General features: G+C 39.1%; 1 protein-coding gene across 2 annotated transcripts in view; it reads right to left on the reverse strand.

Moving 5' to 3' along the window:
• RABEP1 (rabaptin, RAB GTPase binding effector protein 1) overlaps positions 1-17,649 on the reverse strand; it is a 43,219-nt gene that overhangs the window by 11,236 nt on the left and 14,334 nt on the right. For both annotated transcript variants that reach the window (XM_057375507.1, XM_057375506.1), the window contains exons 2-8: positions 13,962-14,090; positions 11,863-12,066; positions 10,503-10,663; positions 5,049-5,162; positions 3,540-3,675; positions 2,888-3,066; positions 1,801-1,926 (exon numbers count right to left, since the gene is read on the reverse strand). In XM_057375507.1, the coding sequence (XP_057231490.1) occupies positions 1,801-1,926; positions 2,888-3,066; positions 3,540-3,675; positions 5,049-5,162; positions 10,503-10,663; positions 11,863-12,066; positions 13,962-14,090 (1,049 nt within the window). The remainder of the gene's footprint in view (positions 1-1,800; positions 1,927-2,887; positions 3,067-3,539; positions 3,676-5,048; positions 5,163-10,502; positions 10,664-11,862; positions 12,067-13,961; positions 14,091-17,649) is intronic.

Consider the following 17,649-nt stretch of genomic DNA (forward strand, 5'->3'; position numbering starts at 1 on the left):
ACACAACAGAGGCAATACTCCTCTTGCAAAAGTAAATTCAGAAGCTTTTCATAAAACAAAAAGCTTTGCATTAAAACAAAAGCAGAGAAAAATACACTTAAAATCTACTCTACRCTGACAAGTTAATGTTGTTCTTCCATTTCTTTCTTCTCCACTGAGTGTTGGATGAAACAGAAAAATAGTTTCTCTGCAAGATTATTTGTACACAAAATAAAATGCCAAGAGAAAAGGCTTGGCTTAGACAGAAAGGTATCCTGGGGAATGCCAACACCAAAAGCCAACACAAACTGTCCCGTGACGTGGATCAGGCACAAGGAGTCTCTTGATCTATTTTTGTTTTTTGTAGCACTGAAAAGAGAGCAGTAATGCTTTATTTAATGCTTTATTTTTACTCATGTCTGCTTTCAAAATACCTTCCAACATATTATGCACTTCTGCTTGGCCATTAGACACATAAGGAAGTAACACTGGAAACCAGCCTCTTGAGAAAAATTATCATTTTTGAAACAGGCCCAGGGACCAGCAGGCTGCTGACACTTCACATAGGTGCTTATAAACTATAATACATATATATAATGTACTATTGGTTTATGACTATTGTAAATGCCTTGTTTTAATAATTTTTAGGTGTAACATTTACATTTGCATATATACACACAAGTTCATAACAAAAAAAGCAATAGAAGACAGACATATAAAATGGCATTTTCAGGCTACAGATGTTCTATGATAACCACAAACACTAATAAATCATCTATTTGTACTGCAACCTGCTCAATGGAGAAGAGCTCAGAAGCCAAATTTTGACAAGTTGTAAGAACCGATCAATAATATGATTGATTACAATGTATAAAACACATTCTGTACAGCTAAAAAGGTCATAAATAACAAACACATACAAACCTAAAACACTCTGAAAATTATGCTCCTTCTCAAAATATAAATTTTTCCATTATGTATAAATCTKAAAATTAAATAAATGTAAATGATGGACTAAAGAATATCCTTTGAACTGAAATTAAAAAAAAAATCGGAAAAGAAATTTTTCTTCACCACCAATGTGTCTCATTTGTATAACTGGACACCGAAAATATAGACATAATTTGAAATAGAAAGTTGTGTCCTGACTGTAGGCTAAAGGGTAGAACTAGATCTCAGCTACAATTAGACCTTATGATTCTGAACATCTTTCTGCATTCTGAACTGCTATAAATCCTTGATAAAAGTAAAGGGCAGACTAGAATACATATATAAAAGTATATACCTTTTTTCTCATCATAAATTATAAATAAACCAGGCAAATCACTAGCTCATTCTGTGAATTCTCAACTCTCTTGAAGGCTAAATAAGCTCCTATAGCACAAAAGCTTAGTGGGTTTTTATTAATTTTTCCTTAATTTGACTCACAAAACCAAAATGGACCCTAAGAAATGACAAGCACAGAATTAAACAATTTGGTTAGCAAAGTAGCTACAACACTCATGCTGAATGCTCAGTTATAATTGGCCTGATCCTGGACCTTTAGGTGTGTTGGAATGTGCTTAGAAATCCCAAGAGAATCTACRAGCAGTTAATCTCCAGCATGCAAAATATAAATTACCATTTTTAGTGGCACCTCTCAGGATGCTGCAGTATTGTCTTCCAATCTTTATTAGAATTTACAGATTCAGCTGCACATCCAAGGATTTTTAATTGCCTAATAAGATTAGGAGCTACAGAGGATAAAGGGCTGTAACTCTGCATTTGTATTTGCAATGAACACCCTGAGGAATGCACAAGTGARAGATCCAATTGTTTTACCTCTTCATTAGAGAGCTGGGGAAGGGTTTCTTCAGGGGCCAGAGAACATGAAGCCTTTGTTTCATCATCTGAATCTTTTTGCTTCTCTTCCTTTCTCTTGCTAAGCCTCTGCTGATCATCTTCTTCCTAGAAGTCAGTGGTCAATAGAGAATAGATGTAAAATGGGATTCAGAATTGCCACAGTAGTCATGAGATCAGCCTTCATGATAAACTAACCTACAAGGAGAACACTGAAAAAGATGACTTTGATTAAAAACCCAATGTTTCTCACATAAATATTCTTTTAGTTAATAAATAGAGTGCTCATTTCACAAGGCACCCAAACTGATTTAAGTGAGAACTTACTTTGCAAATTTAGTGGCTGATTCATGTTCCAGAATGATTTTATTTAAAAAGCATATAACCTAGATCAAAATTTTAATTATAGGGATTACCAAAGAGGTAACAAAACTAGTTGGTACACTGGCTATTGTATAGAAAATATATATATATAACATATATACATCCCTACAGGACCCATTAACGGCCTTTATACATGCATGAACATTAAAACAAAATATGAAACAGGAAGTGCCCTGATCACTAAATGATGGAATATAAGGAATCAAAAAAAAAGACATAATAGATCATTATGTCATCAAGTATGACTGTGTCATCAAGTATGTACACAAACACTTGGATAAGATAATTTAAAATGAAACTCATAATTTATGCTTAGGATATGTACTRGAAGACTGAAAAAGCCTAGAAAGAWGTCAAACTTGCTGACATCCTTAACCCAGATATTTTGCATCATAAATGACTGTTTCTTCCTCCAAGATTAATTTCTGATATTCTTACCTTTTCATTTAACTACTGGCAACATTAAAGTTCCTATCTATATCAATATTAAAATACTTGTCCAAATGGTGTCTGTTTTAACTGCCAGCTGTCATTCAAGGGGAGATATCTGTTAAAACTGTCAGTTCTCTTTTTTAGAGCTATTACCACACTTGCCTCCAACATACGATTTCCATACCTGTTACATCACAGTAAACCTACAGTATTACAAAAATTAAAAGGAAAAAAGAGGAAAGCAACATGTAACCTGATCCTTTTTTTTCAGCTCTTCCACCTGGCGGAGCTGCTCCGAGGTGAGAACTATTTCCATCCTCTGCATGTCCCTCATCAGCAGACGCTGGGACTCCAGGAACTGGTCGTTGGCTTTTTGCCACGTGTGTTTCAGCTGGTTGTGCTGCTGCCTCTCTTGCTCTAGGAGATGGCAAACTATGCAAACAGAAAAAAACTATTTTGAACAACAACTGTTTAAATACATTTTCCAAAGAAAAAAGCATTTTCAGGAATGAAAGTAATTATTGTTCTAATCAAGAACAGTCAGGTTTTGTTCAACAACTATTTAGGATAATAATGTCTTATTTGAAATACTATTTCCTTWATTTCCAAACCTGGCTCATGATTAGGGGTATATTACTGACAGTTCAGGATTTCCCTGTGAATAGACTGATGTCCCAACTTCATTCATGAATTCTAATAGTTTATATTTTTTTAGTGCTGGGTTCAGAAGACTGTCTTCTACTTGGCTATTTATTTCAGTAGCAAGTTCTGGTTTTCACTCCTCTGCAGTGACTCTGGGTTGTAGTTAATGCAACTCAAACAAGAAATGAGGAAATAACTAAGATCTCTACTGGGTTTTGCATCCTCAGCAGAAGAGAGTCAAAGGATTATTATTAGGTAGGTACCTTCATGCAGCTCCTTCCTCAACTTCTCTGCATCTTCTTGCAGGACTGATTTTTGTGTGTTGAGAACAGCCACATACATCTCCAAGTCTGTTCTACACGACTTCTCAGCTTCCAAATAATGGTTCAGTTCTTTAACCTGAATAAAAAGAGGGAATAACCAGCTCAGTGTGGGGACCTTCTTGTTGGAAGTCACAGTATTGCCTGTTCAGGTAATGTGAATTACCTGAATGTGTACATTACATCAGGTAATGTACAGGTGCTGAAGGACAAGCTGATTTCCAGAAATCACAAATATTCAACAACCAACGTGCAAGTAGTGCCTGTATTCATTTCTGAGTAAGTTATGCATTAAAATTCTGCAAAGTAAAACGTATCAGCATATCACAGTTATAACAGCTGGATCACAGCAGCAGCAGCACTGAGCACAGAGATGGTAAAAAGGCAAATATCTCAGGAAAGCAGACAGTCAAGTGATCCTTTAATCAGTGCTGATAGCCAGGAACTAAATAGCTGATAAGTGCTGATAAGCCAGGAACTATTCAGTTCAAAATGCAGTAATCACAGTAGTCAGAAAAAATGACTACAAGGCAAGATTGAACTAAGCCTAAGAAGAGAGAAAGCTTGGGGGCAGACAAGAAAAGAAACTTTCAAAGTCATGAAAGACTTGCAAAAGGGAAGGGAAATCTGTCAACAAAGAGCAATTACATCAAGAAATACTGGAGAAATATATTCAGATTTTCTTCTTCTTGCTTTTTTTAAATAGCAAAGTTAACAGAGAACTAAAATGAGTGTCCTGCAGAACGTCCATTGGAAATCTTTTAAAGCAGGGTTACATAAACATCTGTCAGACTTGATGCTTGGAGAAATAGATCCCACCTTGGAACAAGGAACAAACTGAAAGATTTCTTTATGGCACTATTCAGTTTTATGGTTTGCTGAGTCAGAAATCACAGGAGGTTTTATCTCAGAGAAACCAAAGCCCTTCAGGCAATTCCTAACTGGCTCCAGAGAGCTGCTGTTCATCTTCCTCAGCACAGCACGGGACACGTCGACGCCAGCCCAGGGCTCAGGACAGCCTTGGGTTGTGACTGCACTGATGGTGGGGACAGTTTTTCTGCCCTAGGATACTAAATCTTCCATCTGCAAGCCTTTAAGCGTTTGAAATGGAAAAGTCTGACTCTCTGTGGGTGCAAGTGTGACAATAACCAAGACGCCAAATGGCTGGGAGAGGTGCAAAGCAGATATTATTCTAGAGTTTGTTCTATTGCTGGTAGACCTCAAGTTGTGCAATTTATTCTATACACAAATCATATACACACACTGCAACTCTCAAAACAGAAAGAAGTGAAAATGTATATAGGCCAAATATGACATTTAAGCTACAGGAGACAAGAAGGGCACCAAGAGTTTCCCAATACACCTTCTTTTCTCTTATAAAATTTGACTTGTCCGCATCAAATTAGCACRTTGCCAGATATAAATCAGGACCCAGGTAGAGCTTCACCTCACCTCTGATGCTGCTTTTATTTTTTCTTCAGCTTCTGCCAGTTTCTCCTTTAAGGCTGCAATCTCCTTCTCCATGGGCATCACAACCGAACGCAGCTTCTCGGCATCTTCCTGAGCCTGAAGACAATAAATTGTAACACATCATCACAATTTTCACAACAGTTCTCATTACTGGAGACATTTGGAGAAAATCTCTACTTCAACAAAATAGCTGACTAAATTCCTACTTTCAGTGCTCATCTTACTGCTATTTATTTAGTTCAGAAGMCATCTCTGACAATACTCCATTTACAGAAGGCAAATGAATTTTAAATCTATGTATAGGTTAGGCCACACATTCTATTTTAAAAGAGAATGTTAGCAAATCTGATCACCCTTGATACCTGGGAGAAAATTTATGGATGAAGCATTTTAAAAAAGGTGCACTTTTCTGTTATTAAAGGCCTAACTGTCYCACAACCTGCTGCCACACAGCACATGAAAAAACCCAAAAGAAATGCATGAGGTACTGGCCATGCCGTTACTTACTCAAAAAGTTAAACGCAAATGGAACTGCATACTAATGCCTAGTGTAGCTTAGTTCTCTTTTCAAAGATCATTTTTCAACTTTAAATTACTACTGATGCAGCATCAGGTTTTGGTGTTACTGTACTGAATATTTCAAACTATATATAGACAATTTATCCCACGATTTTTTTTTAAAAAAGTAGTTCTGAGAGATCAAAGAGCAACAGAATTAGAGGACTGATTCAAGGAAAGGGGGAAAAAAAAGAAGAGAAAGAGCCAGGTAAAATTAGCAAGAATTAAAATGAGAAATAGCACTCAGGGTTCAAATCCAGGACGGTACATGTTAATGTGTGGCCCYGACATCCCCATTTCTTAAATGCTCTGCCTTTCCTTCATGGATGGATGACAGATTTTCCAAGTGAAAGRAGCAGCTCSCACAGAGTCCCCAAGAGCCAGCAGAACACTCAAAYACTCGCTGCAGTAAAACTCTTGGAGCACAGAGAATTCCAGCATTCTAATTTGGGCTGGCTTTGTGCATGAGGCTCAGAATGCTCAGTTGTTCTGTCTCCCACTGGAGGAACTCAGCAGGGGAGGGAGGCAGAGATCTGTGCCCCAAAGCTGAAGTTTCAAAYGATGACACCTTTCATAACCTCATCGGCAAAGACAGACAGTAGAACGTAACACTCATGTCTGGTTTTAAAACTAGACTAGAATGCAGGTTTTAGATGTTACTCATTTGACTTTCAGTTTCTGCTGAGCTTATTGACAACTGTACTCCGAGCAAGACTTTCAGAAAGAGAAATAGAAAATATTTTTAACAATTCCAGTTCTCTAAAAAAAAATATTTAAAATTTTAATTAATAAAATTTAATTAATAAAATTTATTTTATTAAATATTTAAAAAAATATTAAAATTAATAGGCAAAATAAAGTATTAATGCAATACCTGTCAGTCATATAAACACTACAATTTTAAAGCTTTACAGAAAATTCTAAACACAAAACAAAAYTAAATAATTTCTTTACATTTCATTTACTTCTGCCACATTTTGTCACTGCTGGGGTACCAATAAAAGCCAYGAGGAAAGCAAGGGATGTCACCTGGCATTGAATTCAATACCAGGGACACGTGACTGACACACACACCCCCAGACCCCGCCACTTACAGGGTCACATTTTTCAAACAGATGAGAGCAGGAATTGCACTTCCGACATCGCTTTATATTTCATTTATCGTATCAGTTCTATTATTTAATGCTACCTATAACTGGTTTATATGGACTAAAAATAGCCCAACATATTCTGGAGTGTTGAACATATTCTTTCCTAATTACTCATGATAACTGCAGCAGTATTTCACTGCCAGTCTGGTTTCATATGGYTCAACACAGAGCAACAGATGTGCCTGTGTTGGAACGAAGTAGTTCAGAGAAACAGTGAGAAAGTTCTCTGAAAGCAAAACCAGACTGTGAACAGCAACTAACTGCAAAGACAAAACTGTATCAAATTCCTCCAGCTTTTACTGCTTGGTAAACAGAGCTGAAGTTTGACACTGTGGTTGCAACATATTGTAAGGAACCCTGTTAAAGGTCAGTGTGATCTTGTGCTACACACTCCGAACAGCCTCTCTATGCTAACAAAAGKAGTGCTGGGCCCTGGGTAAAGCAAAATTACTGAGACTCCAAAATCAAGGTTAAAACTCCACTCAATCTTTTAATAATGTGAGAGTATCTGTTGTGTTGAAAAATGCTACTTAAAGATACTGTCACATGTGGCAAGAGGTGCCACAGCACCAAATTTCCTCTGCTAAGAGGTGTTATTCAGACTCTTCCAGAGATGTGATCCTTAAAGCATTTATTCCCTTCTAACTTTTTATGAAACTGGGCTGTCAACAACAATGGTTTCACACATGATCAGCTTATGTTTATTCATTCCTTAACCCAAACCARGAACCCAAACCACTTCTGCCCCAGCAAAACCTGCTTCCCCCAGTGCAGGGGCTGCAGACCACACTGTGAGGGACCTGCAGACCACAGCAGCAAAATGATGCCATGGAGAGATAATGCTAAAAATAAGCCCAAATGGTTTTCAGAGGAACAAAAACCTGACTGGAGAAACCCCAAGTAGCATTCATTATACCTGAGTTTGTTCCTTAAAAACRAGGCAAGCGGAAAACACACAGACAATTTGAGGATTTTCTCTTTAAAGCAGGACTAAACAATTTAAAAATCTTTTAAATTTATTCCACTATTTTTTATCATTACCAACAAAAATAGCTTACTGTATATCAGATTTTATGGCCAAYTCTGTCACAGAAATCTGATTACTCTACCCTACCCATTTCCTCTCTCTTCACTAATAAGCACACTTCCATAACAGGAGGTTTGTCCTTTCCTGCTCTCTCTCTCTCTCTGCACAAAATACCTGCTCTGCAGACTTCTGCTAGTCAGAGTTTGACACAACTGTGCTAAGAAGGGTATTTATATTCATCACAGCTCCAACAGCAAAACAGATCCTTTCCTGACTGGAAAAYGAGGTCTTTAAAAAAAAGGCAAGTGAAATTTTGCCAGTGGCCAAAGTTTGTGCACCACTCATCCCCACCCAGCCGTTGTCCAGAGGAAGCCCAGTCATTACCCAGCAGAGAACTTGCAGGGAAGTTCATGCTGCTATGGCAGATTGCTTTTAGCTTCTGTGAAAGCTTCTGGTATTACAACCYAACAGGAAAACCGATTTTTATAAATCCCCAGCTAGTTTTCAGAAAGATTAATCACTAGGTAAGCATGTTAATCATTAGGTCAAGGTAYCTACCTTTTAGGAGTGGGGAAGGGAGATTGAGAATACAAAGTTTTCAGCATGGATTTCTTAGAAATCGTTGCTTTATTATAAAAATCACAGAACACACCAATTCCCTATACAAATTAGCAATTTGCAACCTGAAATACATTTACCTGGAAAAGCAAAACAGCTGCTTCCAGACAAAATCAGGTGTTCCAGTAGACACACTCCTTATGACAAAGGAGCATAAAGATGGAGTACAAGCACTGTTGGCTGCAAATGCCATCTTGCATGAGGAATTGATCATAAGTCTTCAAATAGCACATCCCAAGTGATCAAGAAAACTCCTCTCTTYACACTGACTGCTGACACATGAATATTCATTATTTTGCTGGCCTAGCACACCTTTTCAYGGGCTTGGGATTTGCTTGTTTGTTTTTAGGTAAAATTGAATGTCCTTTTCCTAATTGTGATCTAATTCTTAGTCTCCTTGAGGAAAAACCTCACAGGTTTAATAATAACAAAGAAGATTAAAACCCCATGCAAAGCAGTTTAAGCAATTATTTCAAGCTGCTCTCTGAAAACCAGATTTCCCCTCCCCCTCCCATTACATAAGGTACATGTTCCTCTTCTTTACAGGCCTAGAAAGCCTTCCAAGCTCCTATTAACCAGAGATTAATAAACTGATCACCTTTTCCTTTAGGATCACCAGGGAWATTTAATTCCCTTTTAAAGGCCTGTGGCTGAAAAGGGTATTTATCTGTTATGCTAAAGTTCTCTACTCAAGCCACTGAGTGTAGGTGAGCTGGGCTGCCGGGTCAGCAACTTGCAACTCCAAYGTACTTGATCAGTAAAATCAGATTAAACATCTGAATCAGTTGAGAGATTGTTTTCTGGAAGTGCTTATTGGYAATTAGCTGGGAGTGCAATGCCAGGACTTTCACACTCTGCATCTTCTGGGTTGTTTCTACTCACCACACTGATACAGTTTTGAGCCTCCATTCAGCTTCAACCAATGTATTTTTTTCCTTAATAAGATTAAGATCTTTTCTCAAAAACACTTTATGTCTTACAACTTCAGTRGGATTAGAAGAGGGTTTACCCTGACTCTTACTTTTGAAACCAGGGCTACAAGAAGAGCAATCCCACCAAATACCAACAGCAATATTGCAACTACAACTAGCAACAACTATGAATCCCATTCTAAGTCTCAGAAAAAGAATTCTATTTTGCAACAGTAATACCGATTGCCTGCTACAACAGARTAAAAATAGCTAAAATGTTTCTCATGTGGAACACTTGTGATATTCTACCCTGCATTTCTTCCAGAGACTACAAGCAGGGACAAGAATATGCAGTGATGTGGCAGATTATCAAATGTTAGCCTAGTCCTTGAATTCAATATAGGTTTATTCACTACTTTCAAATTGTCTTAGAATACCTTGGAGACTATGGTAAGTCTGCTGCGACGACAAATTCAGGCAAATGCAAGTAATTATATTAACATAAACAAAGATTATAAAGCACTGATCTACTATGACAGGTTCAATATCCTTCCTGCCTAAAAGGAAACACATCAAATCTTCAATCTCAACAAAAAAAGAAAAGGAAATTCTGAACACAAGACAAGGCACCACAATCTACTTTCATGAACTTTTCTTAGTCACAGATATTTGAACAACTACAGCAGTTACTGTGATGCACAAACATGGCTTTACTTTAGAGAAGGAGGAAAGACATCTTAGATATGCTATATTGAGGTTTTTAATGGGCACTGGAAGTTTTTAAGACCTGAGAAAAGAAATAAAAGTACARAAGTGTAAAGCAAACTTTATAAAACTGCAGTCAATCCAGAGAAATCTAAAGGTAGTTTTGCTTGAGCTCATTTGAGATTATGACACGTGACTTTACAAGGCTGACTGCTTTTACAAGCTGAAAGCAAAACTTCACCATCTTCCCAGGTGCAGTTCTCTCACTGAATCCACATAATTGGTAACAAAACCTTTAAGGCTTCAGTGGATTAGGTCATGATGACTTCCGTGAACAAAGGCTGGCAGTTGGCAGGCCCAGGYTGTGTGAATTGCTGAGGAATTACAGCAGGCCTCGGAATGAACCCATGCGTGACCCTACAGGCCTGTCTTCAAACAGAAACTGAACAACTCCATTCCAGGGTACCTTTTTCATTTCATTTTCTAGGTTCTCCTCCTCCTGGCCTTCAGACAATCGCCTCCTTAACTCCGCAATTTCTCGCTCCACATTTTCTCGGTACTGGTTCCACTGAGCTCGCTCTTGCTCCAACCTGTGGTGATACTGGAGCTCATAGTCACGAACAGTCTCTAGAAAACAGCATTTTCAAAGCTTACTTTCAATATAAGTTAAAGAACAGACCTTTAGGAACTCCATCTCAAATCTTAATGATTTACTATAATTAATCAAAAGTAGGACAACAGAGAACTCTCCCTTCCCTTGGACTCTTGCCCCAAAACACAAATACATAAGTAAAAAATCCAAAGGAACTGAACTGCAATTCATACCTTCATTAGAACACAAAGAAACAAGGCTCAAAACCTGTGCAACTCCTAATTTCAAGGTAACATACGTGGTTAACATCCTGTTTAGAAATATGTTTTGTGCCTCCAAGTAGATCRTCCAAACAAACAACTAAAACCTTACTTATTTACTCCAAAATGCAAAGAAATTCAAACTTTTCATATAGCTTCCATTTCCCCAAGATTAACACTATCCCTCTCAGCTGCCTGTGTTTGCACAGGGACAGCAGCTGGCACAGCTGAGCCTTAATCTAGGTTCACATATCTGTGTAGATCATAAATAAACAGACATTCGTGTACTCAATATATATGAAGGTTTGTCTGTTCTAGGTGAAAAGCATAATGAGGTGATGGAAAAACTGCCCACAGCCAACGGGCTGTAAGCTCAGGATCGTGTGATCCTGTCTGTGAACCTTTAAGAAAACAGACAGTTGTGGCAACAGTCTGTTCCCAGTTCATATCCTTTTGTTCTATTCGCTTTGTGTCAGAAATGTCAACAGCTGTGCAATATGCAAATAGAACAAGGAATAGAAAAGAACTATCTAGAAAGAGAACCACGCAGGACTGAGATAGCAGCATGTGCAGTCACTACCCTGGGGGAAGGCCCATGTGAGTACTGGAGGGACATCTGACTGTGAGAGCAAAAATGTGCTCATACAGAAGGAAAAAAGAATCATGCTGGCAGCCTAAAGCTGTTTTCAGACTTGTCAAATTATCTTCATGGAAGGATGAAGTAYCACATACATAGTCCCTCAAAAATGCTTTGCATATACATGAGGTTCCCATGGCCATGAATTCTAAATTCAATCCTCAAGYTGACAAAAAAGCCCCACCAAGCTCYTTCTCACAACTTCGAGAWCTACACTTCATCCAGCCCTTCTGTAGCTCTCCCAAGCCATAATAATTATCCATATCCTGTGGAAGAGCAGGCACAAATCCCTAAAAACATCAGGGTGGCTGACCCCAGCAGCTTGCCTGGTAGTTACCTTTCATGATGGCCTGGAGTGAAGCGACTTCTTCTTGCCACTGCCTCTTCACCTCATCGATGGCTTCCTGCTTGGTGGTCTCTGACACTGTGGCTATGGCTTTGATGTTCTCCATTTCGGCGTGGGCTTCCATCAGCTGGGTCCGCAGCTGGCCCAAGTCATCCTGGGCTGCCTGCAACACTGCATTCTGTCTCTTCAGGTCCTCTGAAAGAAGGATTATATACATTTATCTTGATTAATGAGTTCAATCTGAASTGTAGCTCTAGCTGCTATGGCAAAGAACAGAAGGAAGTGAAGGAAGCACTGGTATTAAAACATCTACCCGTAATGACTGAGCAAATGTTGGCAGGTATCTTCAGGGAATGCTGTTTCTTGACTTTGTGTGCCCTTGCCTTTTATTAAAGGAGTATCTTCTCATGGATGCAGCCACAAAGCAGACRCTAGATATAACTAAGATCAATATACCTGATGAAAGTGAACTGCTTTTCATCAGTTCTTGTTATTTAACTCATTCTGGTCATGAATCTGGAAAAGGAAAGAACAGACTGGAAAAGAGGTTTTCCCCCATTTCAGGCACCAACTTGGTGTTCAATTTGCATGGAACACTTCAAATTTCTTAAACAGAAACACTCCGTGACCACTTTGGAGAGCCCACATAAGAAAACTATGCAGCCTAATTTGCTCTTTACCATGCTAAAACTGAGCTTCTATGAAGAAAAATGATACATTCAATGGAACACCCACAACTTCTCTAATTGTTGCAACTACAAACAGAAATTAAACTAATTTCATATTATCCCCTTGAGTTCTCAGCTAATCTGAAACAAACAGCTCTGGAAGACGTATGTTATGTAATTAACTCCAAAAGCACTAACACAAAATACTTTATGCCCACATACCTATTTCAATGGCAATCACTTTTAGCAGAAACATCTGGCCAGTACACAACAAACACCAAACTATCTCCATGTATTTCTGTCAGTGACAAAAAGCCAAATCAATCCTGGTGCTATCACCTCCTGATAGAGAATATGGAATTYAGAGCTAATCAGGTATTTAAAAGGACACTAATCCTTGTGTAAAAAACCCAAGACTCTGTAGCATTAATATTTTTAGTTTCYAAATGACAGTATTAAAGATGAGCCACAACAAGCACAATGAACATTTAGGAAACGGTCTTGTAGACAGGGAGGTAAGAAAAGTTTTGGGGGGGTAAAAGAAAGAAAAGTAATTGCTTGTATATTCTGTTCTGGTGTCCTTTCACTTCAGAATAYGTACAAGTTGGGGTATTTTTTCTTCCCCATAACAATTTATTTTCTATTTTTTGACTGTACCAAAATGGGAGAATTATTGCTGATCTCATCAGTGGTGTCTTGTATCTTAAATTTCCTTTCATCYAGCCTTAGAAAAACAAATAAATAGGCTTGCTGTATGATCTGATCTTCATTATGCCTGTTGTATTYCTGCTCTCATAAGCTTATACAGCAGCTGCAGTCTTAATGCATTATTTTTTGGCTCTGCCTTCGTATGTTAAAGACAGGAAAGTCTTCAGAATTAGAAATAAATCAATCTGGCTCTTAGAACATCTCTCTCTACTCTCCAATTCTTCATCAGATATTTCAGGTCACATGGTTCAAATTTTCCCATAAATTGTGTTATTGAAATAGATGCCCTTGGCTGGTATTAAAACTTTTATAATATTTGCATGCTTACAGCCTACCTCAGAAGGAAATTTAAGATAAATTAATGCTACATAAAAAAAAAAAGTCACAGTGTGCAAACTGCACAGCATCCAGGCTATGCCTTTCAATTTACCAGGTCAGCTCCTGCTCAGAGAGCACACCCTGAATTCAGGAAATTAGTATTAAAACTCACTGGTGCTGTTTCTGCATGCAYATCAAGTTGCTTTGGCTTCTATCCAAGAGACAAATCTTTAAATTTAATTCTAAAAATTCATTCTAAGAGGTTCAGTAGCCACCTATTGAATCTCTTACATTCTTATTATACCTGTTTAAAAGGGACAGGGATTATTCGTACAGGGATTATTTGAAGATGAATTTCAATAAACTTTAGAATCATTCAGAGAACTAAGGACTTACCTTCCTTAGCCAGGTATAACTCCTTAAATTTTGCTCTCTTTTGATTAAATTCTTGCTCAAGTTGCTGCTTTGTGCGCAGAAATTCTGCATTGACCTTTTCCAATTCTGCTACCCGTTGTAGAAGAGCATCTGAAAATGAAGCAGAAATAAGGTATGTCACTAACAGTTATCCACACATCCCATTCTGCAAGGCTGAGGTTTGGGGCTTACTCTTTTTAAAATATCTTTACTCATTAGCTCTGCTGTTGCCTCATAATAATCAAGGAAAAGTAAGCAGTCCTTTAAGGAAMAAAGGAAGGTAAGTTTTCTTAGACTGTAGCACAAAATTCTAATTAAACATCTCTGTGGAACTGGAGGGAATGTGGMAGGGAATTCTGCAGAAAACAATCTTCCAAAGAAAACCACAATTTGGTATATACAATGAAGGAAGAAATAGAAATAATTCTGATTATGTTTTTTTTTTTCCCCTGGGAATTTAGTCATGAGGCACAGGAAGTGTGTGAGGGCTGAGCAATGAAGCACCAAGTTCTCAAAGGCTGAGGTCAAAGAAAACAAAGTGACAGCAGCTCAGCCAACAGCTAGGGAAGGGCAAAGCACAGGAAGCCCTGGAAGCTAAAAATTAGGTGCCATTAACAATCCAGYCCTCAGTTCTGTGTTAACCAAAGGATGAACCAGATTACATCCGGAGATGTTTGCCAGAGGATGACCACAATCTACAAAGAAATAACYGATGGTAAGATCAAACTCTCCTCCTTTCCAGCGGGTAAAAATCCTCAAGGGCACACATACATCACACTGTTTTCCAAAATTTACCACATCAGCCCTTCATCTGGTAGTACAATGAAAGAAGAGTAGGAAGTCTGTAGACTTGTTACAACGTGCTTATTACTGAAAAAAAGCCCCGCATGATACCATTGTATATGATGCTATAAAGACCCCATGGTCCTATCTGCATGTGCAATATGAACTTTGCACCACAAGAACTGTTGTAGGTGGTAGATTCATCTTGCACGCCTCAGAATTCAAACACGAAAGAGGAATAAATACAGATGAACCAGAACAAAACCCATCTCCCTGCTGCAATGCACTGGGGAAAATAAATGTTCCTTTACASGAGTTCCTATGTGTTCTGCAAAAGCATTTTGTGGACATGTTCCAACTCTGCTGTGCAAAGCTGAATCACTTCAGCTATAACCTCTACATAGCACAGTCTAGATACATAAAATATTGATCCATCAGAGGTGTTTGTGTATCCCACCCAACACTTCCCACCACAAGAAGCAGTGAAAACACAATACAAAGGCTACACAACTTCAGCATCAAACATTTAGGYTCACAAACAGCTGGAATCAGCTCTACAGCTTGCAGTGGTAAAAYGCTGGATGGGCAATGCCACTGAAAYGGGGAGAGTTATTTTTGGTACCAGATGACGTAGAGTAAGAGCAGACACAAACAAAAGGACCTTTTAAGACCACAGGTATATTTTACTGATTGCTGGTTATGAAGGCTTATGGGGTTACAAAACACAGCACTTAATCTGTTCAGCTSTGTACTGAATAAAATATGTATGCAGATATAGGACTGATCAAATTTTAATGTAGCTTTTTTACAAAAATCCCAATTTTGTTTTTTTTATCACCTTAAATATAAACATATCGGTTTTTCTGGCCAGCAACCCCTATGTGGATATTTCAAAGCCAACTGCACAGGGGTGTTGTCCAGAAAATGAAAGGAGCCTGCAGCAAAGATACACTGAGAGCAAAGCTTCAAGTGAGGTCAGAGAGTGTCTGGATCAAAACCAGGGATCAAACAGCATACGTGGAACCAGGTCCAGGTAGGAAAAATGCTTCCCAAGGTTAAAGGGATGCCTTTGGTCTCTTGCTGAAGTCTTGCAAAGGGAAAGGGTTTGCCTGTGTTTCCACTCCCCCCAGTCCTGCACAGGGCACTGCAGAGCCTGCAGCCACTGTGGCACCTTCGCTCCACACCCCACGGACAGCTGTGCTGCCCTAAGGAGCTGCTGTTGAGCTCGGCTTCAGCTCCTGAAGGGAAACTCTTGGAGGCACCAGAGCCTAAGAGAGCTGCGTGTCAGGGGCAGGTGGCAGCACTGCCAGGTCCAGCCAAAGAGCTCTGCATCCACAGGTACCACCCTGGAGCTACATGCACACATTCCAACCAAACAAGGAGGAATCTGGACATCACTCACCTTGMACACCTCTTTTGAGGAGCACACAAACTGTTTCATTCTACAGTTAGCAAAATCAGCTGCAGACATCAGTCAATCCTCCTGCCCCTAAGGACTCAAGCCCTCCTTCTTTACTTGATTCCCGTTCCATCTTCCCTAAGCAGAGAGACAGCAGCAGCTGTGCTGCTGCTCCCATCAGAAAGTGCAAAGCAACCAAGCTRTATTTCTTCTGAAGGTGTGAATTGATTCTGCTGAGGATGGAAAGGAGAGGCAACACCACAAGAGCAGAATGCTCAAGTGCTTTAAGCTGGGCAAACAACACTCATCCTTTTTTAATCCTCCCGCCCAAACAGAAAGCGGGAGGGCAAAGTCACCAAGAAGGAAATGAAATTTAAATATTTACATTTTTACAGTACTGTCCCATCTCTGCAGCCTAGCAGTTATGTCTAAAAAGTAATAAATAAGTAACTAAATAATGAGCCCCCACCATAACTGAGCTCTGGCAGCTGGCAGGGCCAGCTGCAGGCATTCAAAAAAACAAGCAGTTGAAGATCTCAACTGCAGGTCATCCATCACTGCAACTGTGCAGTAACATCGCTCTTTCAATCCTACACTAAGTTTAAAGTGGTTTTACCACCTGTGCTACACATGCAGCTCAGGACAGATCTCAGCACATCCACTGCAGTGAGATAAGGCACAAACTTGAGAACAACAGGCTATAAAGGTCAACAGCAGCCCTCTCAAAYGCACCTGCATAAGAAATAAAAGCGGAAGTTTATTTTCTGAGACATGCTAACAACTACCACGGTTCTGGTAAGTGATTAAGTTCACAAAGAACTTATTTTTTCTTCATAGGCATAATTTGTATGGAAGCCATACAGACACTTCCCAAAATGCAAGTGTGATCCCAAGTCTGGACTGCCAGGMACAGGTACCCTCGGGCTACACAGCACAGATGGAAGTCCACCTGGAAATACACTGTAGTCAATGGCAGGAAATGGACTCATTCATGGATTTCCAATTAGGCCTTTGTCATTTATCACTTAATTTTCCCTCTGAACTCAGGTCCAACTCACCGCAGGCCTGCAACAGAGCTAAAAAAGAAAACTTATTTGCCATCATAGGCTATCAAAACTAGTCCCAAAAGCAAGACATCCATTTTGCAGTGCCAGTATTCCCTGAGTTGCCAGGCACTGTTCCCAGGCTCCCAGTCCCAGCTATCAATGTTTAACGATGGATGAGGGATAGAGTCAACAAAGCCGAGAGATGGGCAGTGCTGGTGGAGCTGTGCCCGACTGAAACGGGATCCGGTGTCACACACGGCATCGGCACAGGCACGGAACACTCTGTATTTCCTCAGAGCACTACTGTGAAGACCTAATTCCTTATTTAGGGCTAGAAATCGTCAAGAAACAAACAAAAACCCCTAAAGACACTATTTCTTAATTCTTGACATAGCACTGAGAAAACTTAAAATTGRTATGAAAAACTAAAAAAGACAAAACA

The sequence above is a fragment of the Malurus melanocephalus genome, unplaced genomic scaffold (assembly GCF_030028575.1).
Source record: "Malurus melanocephalus ecotype Western Australia unplaced genomic scaffold, MMel_1.1 scaffold_251, whole genome shotgun sequence".
Lineage (NCBI taxonomy): Eukaryota > Metazoa > Chordata > Aves > Passeriformes > Maluridae > Malurus > Malurus melanocephalus.